At 34.4% G+C, this 16,206-nt stretch overlaps 2 protein-coding genes across 2 annotated transcripts in view; one reads left to right on the top strand and one right to left on the bottom strand.

Annotated features, from left to right (window-relative positions):
* The window catches only part of LOC142350263 (uncharacterized), a 484,377-nt gene that overhangs the window by 229,417 nt on the left and 238,754 nt on the right, over positions 1 to 16,206 (top strand). The window lies entirely within an intron of this gene.
* Positions 11,748 to 16,206, bottom strand: part of LOC142350540 (uncharacterized) — a 44,403-nt gene continuing 39,944 nt past the window's right edge. Inside the window, exons 9-10 of the mRNA XM_075402388.1 lie at positions 12,660 to 12,741; positions 11,748 to 12,069 (exon numbers count right to left, since the gene is read on the bottom strand). Coding sequence (XP_075258503.1) covers positions 11,748 to 12,069; positions 12,660 to 12,741 — 404 coding nt within the window. The remainder of the gene's footprint in view (positions 12,070 to 12,659; positions 12,742 to 16,206) is intronic.

The following is a 16,206-nucleotide window of genomic DNA, read 5'->3' as shown; positions in this document are numbered from 1 at the left end:
CGCTGCCAAGTGGTTGAGTTGAGCGTCGGCCGAGAAAGCATTATCTCAATTATATTGAGGGGTGTATGCTGCTGTCGAAAAATCATGAGCTGGAGATGAAGTTTGTAAATTTCCGGTGTTTTGTGGCTGGCTCACGTATGCATTGCCTTTCAGAGACAAGCTAGGTTGATTTGTTTGAAAAAACAAACCACGGTAGTAAGCAGATTCTTGATCAGCAAGAGACTGCCAGAACTGCAGTATATTGTTCGGCAGGCATTCGTTTTGATTGTTTACTTCGGAGATCGGATTATTGAGTTCAGGCTCTTCGCTGCCTTGATTGATTTGCTGGATAAGATCATCATTTCCAGCCAAATCTGACGGTTGAGGAATCAATTGTGGTGCCTGCTGTTGGTTTTGATCGTTCATTTCTGATCGATGGTTCTCAAAAATAAGATTCTCGACAGTATTACCCTGTTCTTGGACGAAAGAGTTATTAATTTGTGCATCTGCTGCCGCGGAAGAAATAGCTTGATCGAAACAAGCGCTGGATTTTTTCTGTTTGCACGTCAAGATGGCTGTTTTTTGCTACCAACTGACTCAACCCACTCTTTGACGCGATTTTCGCTCTTTGTTGAGTAGATACTGCCATGTTTTGAACTATTAGTGGCGGTCTCTAAAAGCAAAGATTCATCGTCCATTAAGTTGCTTTCCTGCATTTTAGCTTCAACGAGACGTTTTCGATTTTCCTCATGCAATTTCTCGAGGTCTATTTGACGTTTCTTAGAAAACAATTCTATCTCATGCCTTCTCTCAGCCATTTCACGTTCTCTCTCTGCCATCTCAATATCATACTCTCTTTCAGCTATTCGAGTAGCCGCTTTGTTTTCTTCCTCCACTTCTTCTCGTCTAATTTTTGCTAATATAAAGTTTTCCCTGCGAGCGGTTGAAGCTTTCGAAGAGGTACCAGCAGACAAGGATTTGTGGGATCTTTGAGAGCCTTTTTTAAATTTTCGTTGCCCTGAGTGGAGTCTATATAGTCTCGGGCGTTTTCCATATACTCATCGTGTCTTTTATTCACAACTGCCAGCCAATCTTTTAATTGGGACTGAAGTTTCTCTGCTTGCTCAGTCTTAGCTGCAAGACCCATCAGGCTATCATTTTTTGTTATACAATTTTCGAGTAGATCTTTGCATTTGGTAACCAAACTCTCTACTGTCACTCGCCTCGCTTTTTCGTGGATAGCGTCATCAATGCTTTCGTAAAGTTTGCACAACTCTTTCTCAATCTTGGCCCTTGCATCATACACCTTAGAAACTTTGCTTGTAAATGGATTTGACATAATGGGAGAAAGAATACAATAATAGATTAACTTACAGATTTGGTGAACAAACAGAAAGGGAAGGTGAAACCATATTGAACTTAGTGCACTGCAAAATTGGGATTTTAGGACAACAATTTAGGAGATAGAACAAATTTGGTAAAACAAAGTGGTCAGTAATTGGACAATTCTCATGACAGGGGAGATAGAAGTTGGGGCGTAACTTGAGGAACGGAGATTGGGGTGGAATGACTGAGTCTCAATAACTATAGTTTCTATAACCCCTGTAGTTTAAACTGGGGACGCAGAACCCACAACCATTTGAGACTCAGAGAGCAAAACCCCAAAGCGTAATAGGACTATAATATTTGCGCACAACAAGAGGACCGGAAACGCTTGAGTCGCGATCATGCGGCGAGCGAGTGACGAAACGGGAAAACGGTGGAGCGGCGGATGCGATAATTGAAAACCTAGAAAAAGTGAGTGGTGCCAATCGAACGACACTACAATAACCACGCAACGAAAGCAGGAGACGACGGAGCGACTGAGTCCTACAGCAAACAAGCTCTATAACCCCCTAGTAGTTAAACTGAGGTCACCGAGCCGGAAAGCAATAGGACTCAGTGGGAACTCGAAGTTAACGCCGCTTCAGCGGCAAGTTTTTTATTCTTTTTGGCTCTACGGCGTCGTTTGTTGAGTTTGCTATGACGAGTTTTCTTAAGCAAGCGGTGAAGTGACTTCTGATGCGTTAAAATTAAAGTTAACGACTTAAGTTCCAAATGAGCTTCCAGATGCAATTGATTATACTCTTTTACTAATTTTGGATCTTTCTATTTCCGATTTGACACTAGGTCAATCAGTACATGGATAGTCACAACGTCTGTTTGCTTAAGAAAACCAAAGATATTTGGTGCTTCATTTCGCGGGCAATAAACTATAGCTTTCAAACCAGTTTGGTATTTTTTTAGCACATTAGAAAGTTCGCAAAACGCTAGTGCTCAAAAATTATTCGTTCGGTGAGAAGTCAACGAATTGTTTATAGCGTCGTGCCAGATTATGACATCAGTTTTTTGCCGGAAGATGTTGTCCAACTGATATTGTACCGTTTTTTTTTCGTTAACAGCAAAAGGATTCAAGCTTAATCCCGGAAGTGAAAATACAGTGCTTTTATACCGATTTTGGGGGCTTTTTGGTAGACTATTGATGGCGTGGAATAACGAACTAGCACCCAAAATGAATACCATAGGCTCACATCAACGTGTATTTACCGTATCGGTACAAAAAACTACGAACCTTTCTTGTTTTTGATGTTTTTTGAGGTTTTTTCTCAAAAATCGGTAAAATCGACAATTCTCAAAAATTTGGTCAAAATTCAAATTTTTTTTGAATACCTGTATTATACTGTGACCCCAACTACACTGAACAATAATTTACCAGTTTATCAAAAATTTGACCAAATTTTCGATTTTTCAAATTTTCGACCTAAAAATAGCAAAAAAATTCGATAAATTTATCGAATTTTTTTGAAAGCTGGTTTTTCAAGTTCCTACCCCTTCATTACGTTCGATCAATATTGATTTATGAGTTACGAGTGAGCTTAATAATTTTCGAATATAACGAGTTTTTCTTAGTTTTTACGTGTTTTTCGTCAATTGCGGTCACTTTCGCCTTTTCTGGTGAAATCCGTCTTTTTCTAACCCATATGGTCTCGGTCTTACAGTTTTTTGTGATACTCGGTTGCACTGCCCTGAAGACCACGTCAGGATGTTGCAGTCACCCGTTTTGCATGTAAAAAGAATGACTAAAACATCCTATCTCACTTTTTGGGCTGGGAAGCCGACTCTTCACAAGTGTGTTCACAAGTCTAGTTGTTGTTGTGCTCCCTGATTTTTTCTCTCGGTGGACCAAAATTTCCGCTCTCGTTGCGATAACTTTCGAAAAGATCAATACTCAAAGTCTTAATAAAAATAAAACTAATAAGAATTCAAGAGTTAATTTCTTGAGATCGGCTATGTATAGAAACAAAGTCGATATAGCAAACAAAATCCTGTTTCGGTACAGGAAATTCAAATTTTTGTATTTCTCAACATATAAGATTCAACATATAAGACTCAACACCTATAAGACTCAACGTATAAGAGAAAAACCTACGTAAGATTTACTGCATCAGACAACTAGCAAGGTTGTCGGCCAAACGTAATTGACGCTCTTTTCAAGGTCGGAATAGGTCAAAAATGCTATTAATTTGACCTCTGGATTCCAATTATATATAAAAAAGAGATTTGGTCCCACCGGGGTTCGAACCGCAACCTCTAGATTAAGGCGCCTAGGTCCTAACCACTGGGCTATATCCCAGTTGGAACAATCTGTGCGAACGCACAAGTAATATGCTCTTTCATCTACGCTTACACGCAATTGCGTCAGCAACACAATTTACAAATAATTTATTTGATCTTCCTCTTCTTAAATAATAAATTTAAAATAATGTCCCCATACAGCATCCGTTCAATCAAATAGTTTAATATATAGAAGTCCTATTTTCCAGACAAAATAGCTATTTCAAAAAGCCAGAGAAGCCGACAAAAACACGAACAAAGCATTTCCTTTTTTGCCTTTTACTGGTTCTCATCTAGAAAAAAATGTTTAGAAAAATTGTTTTCTATAGTTTTCCTGTATATCAATAAATCTCCAAGTCCAATAAATCTCACTTGAAATCATTTCGGGCAAAAAATAACTTTAAGCAACAACAAGATACCATGATTTTGGAAAAAATAGTTAAGAGCTCAAAAAAATTGTTTTTCCTTTCATAAACTTTTGACGTCTTTTATTTTTGGATTCCCACGAGTGATGAAATTTTCCTGTTTCAGTTATCGGAAACCTAGTGAAGTACATAAACTAAAAAGTTTAAAAAGCAACAGAGAGGGAGACAAATGTTTCTAATTTTTCTTTTCTTTTGAATATTTGTTTTTTATAACATTACAATTAACCTTTATTCTGCTCACCCCAATGACCCTTTTCCTGTTTTCCTTAGAGCTTTTTTGAAAAAATCTTTTTTGACAAACTTCAAAAATCAGTAGTTTTTAAAAAATATCAGAATTAGCGTCTAAGGGCTACAAAATAATGTTTCACTACCATGAGTAAACAACTGAAAAATCGAACGAAGAAAAAACTCGACCTCACATCAGTATTCTCCATTTTGATTAAAAAAGAAGAAGATGGAAAGCTACAAGAATTTTCTCTATATGTTTCAGAAGATTTCCAAAAGATATTGACTACTTGAATAGAAGTGCTTAACATTGGAAATATTGGTAATCACTAGATAATGCACACAGCCTAGGTAATGCACAAAAACAAAGCAGGGAAAAATCAAATTATCTACAAGCTCGCGACAAAAACTCCAGAAGTAGTCAATAAGAAAGGCAAACTTTGCTCCCGGAATCCACATGAGCAAAACAATGACCACAAACATTGAAACCCTGAAAAAGAACAAAATTCGTTATCTTGAAAAAAAATGTGCCAATGTCTCCGCAGTTAATGGTCATTAACAACAAGCACCATAAAAAAAGCGTTAGCTAGAGAAATCTGGAACTCATTATGAGTCCTAGAGCAAAAACTGACAATGAGGAAGGAAAACTCGAAGAATTGTGACGCTTGGCTTAGCAAAAACAGAGAAAATAACAAATAACTAAAAAATTATCAATTAAATCAAAGAAACGATAGGAAATCCAAAAGAAAACTTTTTGCAACCTCAGGAAAAGTAAATGACAATTGCTTAGCGAGAAAAATGCCATTCAATGTTGTTAGCGAACATATGAAAACCGGCAAATAGTCGAAATCTTTGTGAGCTGAAAATGAGCACTATATAATCTTTATGTTAATGTATCCAAAGTCAATATAGACAATTCAAAACATAACAGTCAACGAAAATAGTTTGCTAGCAAGCAATTAGAGACAAAAATAACTTTGAGAATTAATTGCGCACGTGAAACAAAGAACAAAAGTTGGGAAAATATGAAACACTGCTAAAATAACGTTATATTAAAGAATTGTTTAATTTTCCAATAAAGGCTTCAAAAAATGGCAACTCACCAAAATCTACAACAAATTAGCATTGCCACAGGAAAGCACTTGAATGAAAGGTAAAAACAACTTGTATTTCGACTTCATAAAACTACAAAATCTGTTGTTTGTGATGCGATTGTTTCGTTTACGAGAGTTGTAAATGGGGTTTCAAAAAACTGTAGTTGTAAAAAATTTCTATTTCGAATAAAAATAAAGCAGTCACGAGGAACGTTTCATGAGGAATTTCTCTTATCTTCACAGAATTTGTTAACTTTCTGGTTTTGTCGCGCAAATAGAAACTTTATATAATGAAATTCCATTCAATTTCCGTTAAAAAGAAAAAAAGAATTGATTTCAGAAATTAGTCAAAAGAGTTAACTAATCAATTAGAAATTACGAGTTTATTCCAAAATCAAACGATTAGTTGATCATTCAAAATTTCTATTTCGAATACAAATTTAGCAGTCGCAACCTTTCATGAGGAATTTCTCTTATCTTCACAGAATTTGTTAACTTTCTGATTTTGTCGGGCAAATAGAAACCTTTCATAATGAAATTCCATTCATTTTCCGTTAAAAAGAAAAATGAATTGATTTCAGAAATTAGTCAAAAAAATTTACGAATCAATTAGAAAAATTAAGAGTTTATTCCAAAATAAAACGATTAGTTGATCTTAAAGAATTAACTGCTCTTATGATTATTTCAACATCTTTTTTACTCATATTGGAAGCGTCCCTAATTCTGAGAGTTTTAACAATATTTTAATTAGTTCTAAACAGCCGTAAATGAACGAAACCTCTCAGTGGCTTTTAAAAATCTCCAACACATTTCTACATAGTTTACTTATTTCACAACTTCTTTCTGCTCAAATTTTGCGTTTGCAAAAAAAATTTGAAAACCTTTAGTGCAAATGTTATATTTTTTCAATCTTGCATAATACAATCAAAGAATCTTAATAGCTTTTCCATTTAATACCGGCTAATTTTGAACTATGAATCATACGTTTAATCAATGTCTTCAACTCCAATATAAATCAGCAGACACCAAAGTACCTACATTAAAGCAAAGAAACAAAAACTTAAAAGATTCCGAAGAGACGAGGAAAGCAATACACCTACACCTACGCAATTGGTATTATTTATACAACTTCATAATATCTGCAAAATTTTGTAAAATTACACCCCGTTTGCCAGCTATTATAGTTCCAGCACTTTTCAAACATATAAACCCTTTATTGAACTTCAACAGTTTTCCAACTTATGCAAAATAATTAATAAAACATGGGACAAAAAGTTAAACAGAATTTAAAACTTTACAAAAAACAGAGGAAACAAAAAAATCGTTTGTCTCTGAAATTATAAAATAATTGTACAAACAATAAAATAAATTTGTAGTTCATTTCTAATTTTATTTGTAAAAAGCTGTGTTAAAATGGACAATTAATAATCCTAAGTTACAAGAAATCTATTAGAAAAATGTTGTTCTAGAAAAAAAGGAAAAGGTATTTTCGTGGTGGTTTCTCGGGCCTCTTGATTAAAAAGTATTTTGCGTGTCAATTATGGACCCTTTATGACAGGCTAATTGATTTAACGGAAAAACTTAGGAGAACTGCTATAACCTTTTGAATGAAAAGATAAATTCTTAAGAAAAATTAATTTGTAAAAATCTGCAGGCATTTACGCTAACTCTGAAAATCAATACCTGGATACTCTACGCTAAATTTGAACTTCAATTGATTGAAATTTCTCAGAAATGATCAAATAATTTCAAGGGAAAAGGAGACTTTGTTTTCTGTTTCACATTCTGTTTAAAGTTCTTGGTGGTTCAGATAACTTTCAAATCTAAGCTCTCGGTCGGTCCCATTTTAAAACTATTTAAAAAACTAGAGAAAAAGCAACCACTTCAACGAAAAATTCTATTTCAACTTCTCAGATTTAAATTGAATCTCATTCTCGCATGATAAATTATCTTTTATTTATTGGCAATTAGTGGTGTTAAATGTTTTCACTGAAAAAAAAACGAAAACATTTAAATAAGAAATTTTTTTATTGCTGCCCAAATACTAAAAAAAAGTAAGTCCCTAAGTTAACTAAGGGTTTGCTAACGCCTGCTAAATTTACATAAAAACGAAGTATTCATTTTTAAATATTAAAGAAAATTGTAACCAAGGCTACTCAATAAAAATTGCTTCAATTTGAGTTTTGCAAAACTGATCATCAGAAGAGCTTTTCCTCTCCAAAAAAGTTGTTGTTGACAAACTTGAGAAGGCATGTTGAGACATTCTTTGCTAAGCATATTTGCGCACGAACCGTCTGGTTTTAATTTGTATCAATTTATTTATTCATCTCTTTTCTTGCTCGCAACACCTTTGCATTAAAAACCGACTGGAAAGTGATCGATAAATGTAATCTTTCAGCATACTTTTTTAAAAAGTATGCCAAATAAAATCTGACAAAGGAAAGATGAAAAAATGAGCTCAACGTTTCATACTTGAATTAAGGTAAGGTAGGATTGTAACTAAGTTTTTTGTATCCTTTTCAAAAATAAACGATAAAAAGATATAATGCACCCTAAACAGTGACCAGGTCAATTTAATCAATATGACTACTTCGAATAAACCAAAACTGTCTCTCAATACTACTTTCAGACTCACTTACTTTAGAAAACCTAAACCGACAAATGTCGGAAGAATTGCTCTTGAACGACAGGCGAGGCATTTTAATTCATCAGGGGCTGTAGCCTAGATCAATTTTTCTTTATGGGTGCAAAAAAGCTTTCAACCCACCGTGATTCGAACCACTGACCTCTCAATCCATGGCCACCCTCACTAACCACTACGCTACGAGTCAGTTAATTCTTCTACGCTGCAACCGATTTTATATTAGCAACTTCGGAGCACTAGAGATCACTCAAAAATGATGAACGAAAGCGTGAAAAAGTCACTTGAGAAGTCAAAGAATGTTCTAGAAGAAAAGCGCAAAATTGTCAATTGAAAGATTTGCATAAAAAAAGACACATACGTTTACAATAATTGCTATGAACTGCGTTCAAGAGCAATTAAACACTCTGAAGATGGGGATATAATGCATGAATAGAAATAGATTAAACTTCACCAGGCTTCACTGATACGTAGAATACATTTTAAAACACTCACGTGCACATTTTAAAATGCCGAAAATCTGCAGTGCCAGAAGTTAAAATGCCAGAAGTTGCTACTTAGCCAGAAGTTGACTTCAGTTGACTTTCGTCATTTTAAAACGTGCGCGTTTCGTGTTTTAAGCATGGTTACGTGACTGCAGAAGTCACTTTGAAATTCTGGCTTAATATCTAGAACAGCTTCGCGGTTCTCGATAAACGCCAGAAGTTCTTAATGACTTCAAGCAGAGTCACGTAACCATTACGTCTATCTTCTAAATGTTGCATCTTGAAAGCCATTTTTAATACAGCTGATCACAATTTGGCATAAAATTATCACCCAAGTTTAAAACACGCCTCCATATTGAATACATCCGGATGTATATTAGAACCACACATTGACAGTGCCACATCCAGACGCTCCGGCCAAGAAATTGAGTTCTGGGTGGAAAACGGGAATGTGGCACGGGCGACCGGTTTTCCACACCGGTTCGACAACGCCTAGATTCGAAGAGCTGCATTGTTCATCTCCAGGGTTGAGTTCCAGACCTGAATCTTGACCATATTTCAAATTGGAACCAGAATTTGTAGAATTCTTGTCCACATCCCCTCCACTCGAATTTTTTGTTGATATCACTTTTAGTTCGTTAAGGGCGCTGCTTTTACGTTGAACGACAGAGAAAAAGTTTTCATTTTTAGGTAGCCATGACGCTTTGTAGGGGTCTATTTCCTTTTCCCAGTGAGCCAAAGATCTTTTCATGGACTCGTTTGTGAATAAACTCGAGTTCGATCGATTGATCGAAGTCTTGTATCAATTATGAGTCATCGAGTAAAAAAAAAATAGTATGGGTCTATGAACATGAGGCCCCAAGGAAAAAATGAGGCCCATAACTCAAAAACAATACAACTTTAAATAGATTTAATGTTATTTTTGTGAAATTTGTTAATCACTGAATCCATTTGGTTGGTTAGGGTTAAAAACGGCTATTGTGTTTTGCACACTCTTAAGATTTAAGCAGTACAAAGATTCTTTTTGCAGATATCATTGAACTTTAGGCGAATTTCAAGTTCGTTTTGCAAATTTCAAAAGATTTATGACCGTTTTTTTTCCTATTGTATCTGGTTTTGTTTTATGTGTCATTCAAGTTTTCTATTATTTGGGAAGTTTACTGTTTTGTAACGCTTGAAAACAAAAATTGTTTTGAAGACATTATATTCAAAAAGTAAAAAAGACGAAACTTTAAGTAGAAACTGAGCTCTTTTAATCAAATATTTTTGACAACTCTTTCTTGTCTGTGTTTGGACCTCGGGAATACTTGCTATTCTTTTATTTCAAGAATAAAAAATTATGGATAAAACTTAGAAAATAAAAATTTTTGCTGACTTGGCAAGTTTAACTGAGAATTTTTTGAAACTAATGTTTTTCTTCTGTGCCTATTTGGTTCCAAAAAGTCAAAAAAGGATGACGATGGAACACGGGTATACCATTTGATTCCCATTTGAGTCGTGTGCCTACCAAAAAAAAACCGTTGACAAATCAACCTTAAGTTATTCAGGTAATATATTTTTTATTTTGTTCCAATTTTTATTCTATGATTACACTATTTTGCTTACACTGAGCAAGGAAAAATTTAATGCTGATCACTCTTTAGTTATGTGTAATTATTTTTAGCAGCTATTGATATCTAATTTCTTCGTAAAAGGGCTCTTTAGGATCCTGAGAACTCTCATTTCGTGTCTTTGTTCAGTTTTCATTTTCAAACATGATCATTGCGTAGAGGCTGGCCTCGTGTAAAATTGACTCCTCGACGTTGATTCCAAAAATAGTCTAGTCAGGTGTTTTGAACTTTAATTCAAAACGTGTACCAGTAGATTTTATATAAAATGGTTTTTGCCCATTTAATTTGATGACTTTGCTATAGAAACGGTATGAAAAATTAGATATCGAGTGGTTGGGTTGCCATTGACTTCTTGAAACAACAATTTTGATCGATTAAACGTCCGGGGTGGTGAAGTTTCTGAGAGACCTGTGATATATTATGGACCAGTGACCTTTGATGCTTTAGGTGGCCAAAATCGAGAGGTTTTGTTTTTGCATTTTCTGTGAAAATGACAAATTGGTCCCCACTTGACTCTGTTGCAGTTCGCTAACGCTTTGTGTAACTAAGACAATCATGTTTAATTTTTGTTGAGTTCCATGAAATGCTGAAAGCCAGAATGATTATATAATTATATGAGTTACTGAGTAAAAAACAATACTGGAAACTTGCAGAACTGTTAGGGGGTAGTTTCTATCAAATTAGGCAGAGAAAAATAAACAATTTTGACAAAGCAACATTTTTTCTCTGCAAATGCACAAAAGAACATGACAACCCGGAAAATTCTGACAACTTGATCAAAAATAGATTGCATTGTATTTTTTTTTTTCAGTTTTGAAAAAAAAACAAAATTGATTACACACGCGATTAATTTAAGATGTTTTTGATATGACCACCAAAAAATAAAAGTGCCTCTGAATGACTTTCAGACAAATTGCAAAACAATTCCAGGGAAAGTAAAAGTACATGGTAAAGACTGGATGGGACCATCATACTGACGCGCTCTTGAAGAATATTTATTAATGCAACCAAGTGCTATCAAAAAATGACATCAATAATCGTATCGTAACATACGTACGTTTTCTCATCTACTTTGCGACTTTTATCAAAACTGCGACTTGAAAAGCAAGTCACCACAAAAAGGCCAGATCTCAGCATAACTCACTCATCGGTGTTAAAAACAATGTTTTTTGGACAGTCTACAATTCTAGATCTAGGAAAACTAAACTTCCTTATGGGTGATCACAATGAAACCACTCAAAAACAGGACCTCTCAATTTTCAATTATCTTATTTGCTGAAAACAAAACAGTCTTCGAAATGAAAAATTGAGAAACAATTTGTTGCAGCATTTTAACTAATACTCAAAGAATGCAACCCAATTTGCAGAACAAGACATAGCATTATAAGCACGAAGTGAAAATTTTCTAACTTTTTAATTGACACTCTAATTTTACTGTTCGGTGTATAAATGTAACTTATTTGTTTAAATCTTGACTCGGGACTATAAATCCAAGAGGAGCTATTTTTATCCAAAATTCAAAATTTGGCTATACCACTAATTAGTGCAAAAAACGCGTTAATTTCTTCAGATTGGATACTAAAAATTAAAAAGTTATGTCCACAGGAGGAAAGGCAGCAACTACCAAAAATCAACTAAAAATCGCAACCGGGAAAAGAATAGCTTCCATTATATCTATTATCGTCCTCGATCTTGTCGGCGACTTTTAATTTTAAATCCGGCTGTGTATTTTCCAGGAAAAGGTTTGCCGTACCGAAAATTCGCACATTGCCATCCATACAGGCGGCCAAAAGTTTTTCCCCTGTCACGAAACTGAATTTGCCCGAACGAGGAGAAGATCCTTCAAGTTTTAAAAAAGATCCACTTCGATCTGATAAGTAACGAAGATCCCAGACTCGCATAGAATGGTTGTCACTTGTGGAGAGATACGGCTTTTTTGGGTGTGAAGACACATACCTAAACGTCAAGAGTTATAATCGACAGAATGCACTCATTGACAAAAATTATTGGACCATTTCCGTTTGAACCCCCACTCCAGCTCGTAATTTTTTGTCTTTCGCATTAAATTAATCTCAAAATGCTACGCTTCACGCCACTAGTACTTGCCAATAATACGAAGTAAAAAACAAACGTTTTAATGTAAAAATATAATTGTAATCATAACCGACTAGCGGTGGGTGAAATGTTCTCAAACGACTGGCGAGCGGTAGGCTTCATCAGTAGTTGACTGCGGCTTAGGGAGGCCAGCTTTAGCTTAATTGAGGGGGGTAGAAGGTGTGGGGCTGGGGTGTGGTGAGCATGAGGGGAGAGAGAAGGGGAGCCGTAAATAGAACTTTTCTAATCCAAAAACACATGATAGATATTCAATCTTTGAGCATTTATATCACCTGTCTTATTATACAGAAGGTATATATCATGCTACCTCTCGATATGACAGTACAATCAGTAACTTTATCTGTATCTCTTCCGCTTGTGCCTTTATTTTAAATGGAATCACCTAAAACTCTGCGAGAAAAAAGTTTTACAAAATTATAATCAAAAATTACCTGACAGGAAAGTAGTCTCCATGCATAATCGTCAGTGTTTGAATGCCCATACGCTGTCTTGGATCAAAAATTAATGCCCTGCCTGACCGATCGGATCTTCTGATTCCCACTATACTTTTTAAAATCAGACCCGAAGCTTGTTTTAAGTGTCTAAACGAACAAAATCTCCGCCTATCGATTGAATTATAATTTCCAAATATGCACGAAAAATGATATGTTCAACTCTCAATTGCATACTTGTGTATTGTCAAAAATAACTTTGTTGAATTGTACGAGCCGAAAACAGTTAAATCTGGCTGCTAATTTGTACTTTTTGCTTATTGTTCCGACCCCCACTTTGGTGGGGAGGGAGGAACTATATACTCAACTGGGTTTTTTTTTGTTCAGTCAATTTTGGCCGATCGATATATTCATCGTAGAGAATTGTGAGTGGTATCATTAAAAAGCCCGTCCAGTGTAGAGTACGGAATTAAAAAGACTTTTTCGATTTTCGATTCTTACAGGCAGTTATCGAGGTTTAAGGTTTGTGAACATTCGACTGTTTTTGTTCACATTTTCAGTAAACTTTGCTATTTTTGCTAAAATTTGGCACAATTTCGCTAATATAATTCAAAATAAGTTAAAACCTGTAACGGCAGAGTGTTGTTGTTACAGTTAGAGATAGAAGAACGTTGCTGAATTGTTTGATTAAAGTTTTTTTGGCTAAAATTTTTGATAAAATTTTCAAAATTCAAACTGTTATCATCAAAAATGGCACAAAATATGCTTTTTGGGTCCACTTTGATAAAGTTTGCCAGACTTAGTGACCTAGAAACCCTAACACAGACTCCCTAATCTCAAAAAGAGCGCTAATTGCAATTAGGTGTTGTATGAAAGTCTTCTGGAATTAAAACTTTGCCGTTTTTTGCAGATTCAACTCGATAATTATACAAAAAGCATCGTTGTTTTTTTTTAATATTTGAAGAATTCCACTCAACAAGTTGTCTAATTCGCAAACACTTGGAACACTTGGTCGGTTTGCTGGGCGCGCAGCAAAATCAGGGAGAGGTTCGATAATATCATGGATTCTTAGAATCAGAGACTTTTTGGTTTTTACTTTGATGCTGCCTTTTTGCAAACTATTTTGCTTTTTTAATGTTAATTACTTATGTTAATATTTTTTATTCACGGCTCCGTTAATGACAGTTCCAATTTAATTAAAATTTGCGGCCAACTGAAGATACAGTTTGTTTTCAGAGAACCAAAGGGTTTTTATGGCTTTGAGGAAGAGTTTTAGTAAAATTTAACTGAATTCTTTTGTCTTTTGCCTTCAATTGTTATTCTTTTGGCAGTCTGATTTTTATGTGTAACCACTCTTAGATCTCAAGTGTCTGATTTTTATGTATAACCACTCTAAGATTTCATCCTCAAGAGGTGCAAGTGAACCTTTTCCATTCATTTGGTTGTTACCTAATGTCTCTTATGTTATTGAATGTATTTCTTTTAAGGAAAATTCTGTGATTTTTTGAACTTGTCATTTTTTTATATTATTTTAGTCCATATTTTGTTTATACTCAGAAAGTACAGGTCAACCTTTCCTCCCTATAGAGCACAAACTAATTTTGTGGCCAATTATTTTAACAGAAGGTTTTCTTGCTTTTGGTACAACGAGATTTCATACAAAACTTTCTGATTTTTTTGCATAATTGCCGGTTTTTGCTGTTGTTTTAGTTTCCTTTGTAAATTGTCACATTATTTAACAATCTAACTAAAAAACCTTCACAACATTTGAAACTGAACATATTTTTTGTTTTCCTAACATATGGTTTGAAGGGCTGTAACACCGTTCTCTTGCAGAAATTGGTAGAGTTTTTGCCCTTTATTTGTTGTTAATTTTTGTGGTAATATGCCAAATATTGTGTAACTAAAGGTATCAGTGGCCAACGATAGATAAAAAAATGAACTTAAAAACTGATATAAGTAAATAGATGATGGTTGTTTTGACTTTCGAATTAACAAAAAAGAGTAATAGCATTCTTCAACTTTTTCTTGTGGTTTGCGGTTTTTTCGTATTTTACAATGTTGTATCATTTTCGTAAATTAGCCTCATTATTTAGAGCTCTTTTTAAAGTTTTGTCGAATCAAACAAAAATTTTACTGTTGTTTAATTGTTTTAAATGATGTCTTCAGGGCTTAGACGATTTGTTTCAGAAGACTTTTGTGAATTTTAGATCAGTTTTTGTGGTTCTTTTTGTTGTCATTTTGTGATAGTCGTTTTACAACAAGACGTTAAGATGATCAAAAGAGACGCAAATGGACATGTTATATTTTCGCTGTTAATGCCTTATAAATTTAATGGCTTCAAAACTGTAGTTTCGTAAAGTTGTTTGTGAACTTTATTAGTTCAGCTTGTATTTAATTTTATTTCATAGTATTATAATTTAGTCTCATTAATAACAGCCGCAATTAGTTTTCGGAGTAGTTGCAAGACAAACTGTCTACTCTTTTAGTCGAAAGTTTTTGTTGGCTATGAATTTTGTAAATATTTGTTTTGAATAAAAAAGAGATAGATTTTCGAGATCTGCCAATTTTATTTCTGTTAAATTGTAGCTAAGCATCTCTTTATAAAATTCACACCATTTATCTTTTAAAAAACAAATTGCTCTTCATAGCGGTTTTATTTTCCTCAAATAGTCTTTCTTCTTGGAACAACCAGTTTTTACAAAACCAATTTTCGTGATTTTTGGATATTTGCAACTTTCTTGTAGGTTTTTGTTTTCTTTTCACAGTATCACAAAAATGGGCGCCATTTGATTTTCAAATGTTGTCAACTGTAAAAATGCAAACGACAATTTTTATTTTATAAGTGATCAGCTTAATATTTAATTGATTGCGTATCATCGTTTTCGTGCATAATTTTTCGTGCAAATTTTTCGTTTCTGCGTGTATTTGTCGTTCTTTTTGTAGTCGTATGACATGTCCTGGATAATGAAAGGCCTCAGTCGCTCTCTATTGAGGTATAAAAGACTCTCTCAATGATTTCATTTGATGCGTAATGTTTCTTATCAGTTCGAATTTAATTCTTTTTAAAAAAAGCAATATTATAATAAACTTTGCCCCTTTTGCTCATTTCTAGTCGACTTGTTGCCAAGTAGCATTGAGGAAAAGTCCCATATTTTGTTCCAAAAAAGTACCGGCTAATCTTCTTAGAATAAATTTTATCTGATGCCATTTTGATTTGGTTATAATTGGTTCTCAAAAAAAGGAGTTTTGGTCGTAATTATTATTTGTAACTATTTGATTTTTATTGCCGTCTTTTCTGGTAGTCATATTATGGTAGCCACAGGTCTCATAGGCCCTCTAGAGTAGATTGTTTGATTCTTTTAGTAGTTTGTTGAACGATATGTTGATATGTTATTTTTTTATCTCTTCCTCATTTGGTAGACAATTAAGTGAAAATTTTAGACGTGCGGGGTCGGAACTTATTGTGCAAACGCACATTACCGAGCCTCCTTGTCTGTGCTTTTAGACTCAAACACTAATACCTTTTTGTGATTTATATTCCATC

This window comes from Convolutriloba macropyga, chromosome 12 (assembly GCF_964194025.1).
Source record: "Convolutriloba macropyga chromosome 12, txConMacr16.3, whole genome shotgun sequence".
Classification (NCBI taxonomy): Eukaryota; Metazoa; Xenacoelomorpha; order Acoela; family Convolutidae; genus Convolutriloba; species Convolutriloba macropyga.
This window is presented reverse-complemented; position numbering and strand designations above follow the sequence as displayed.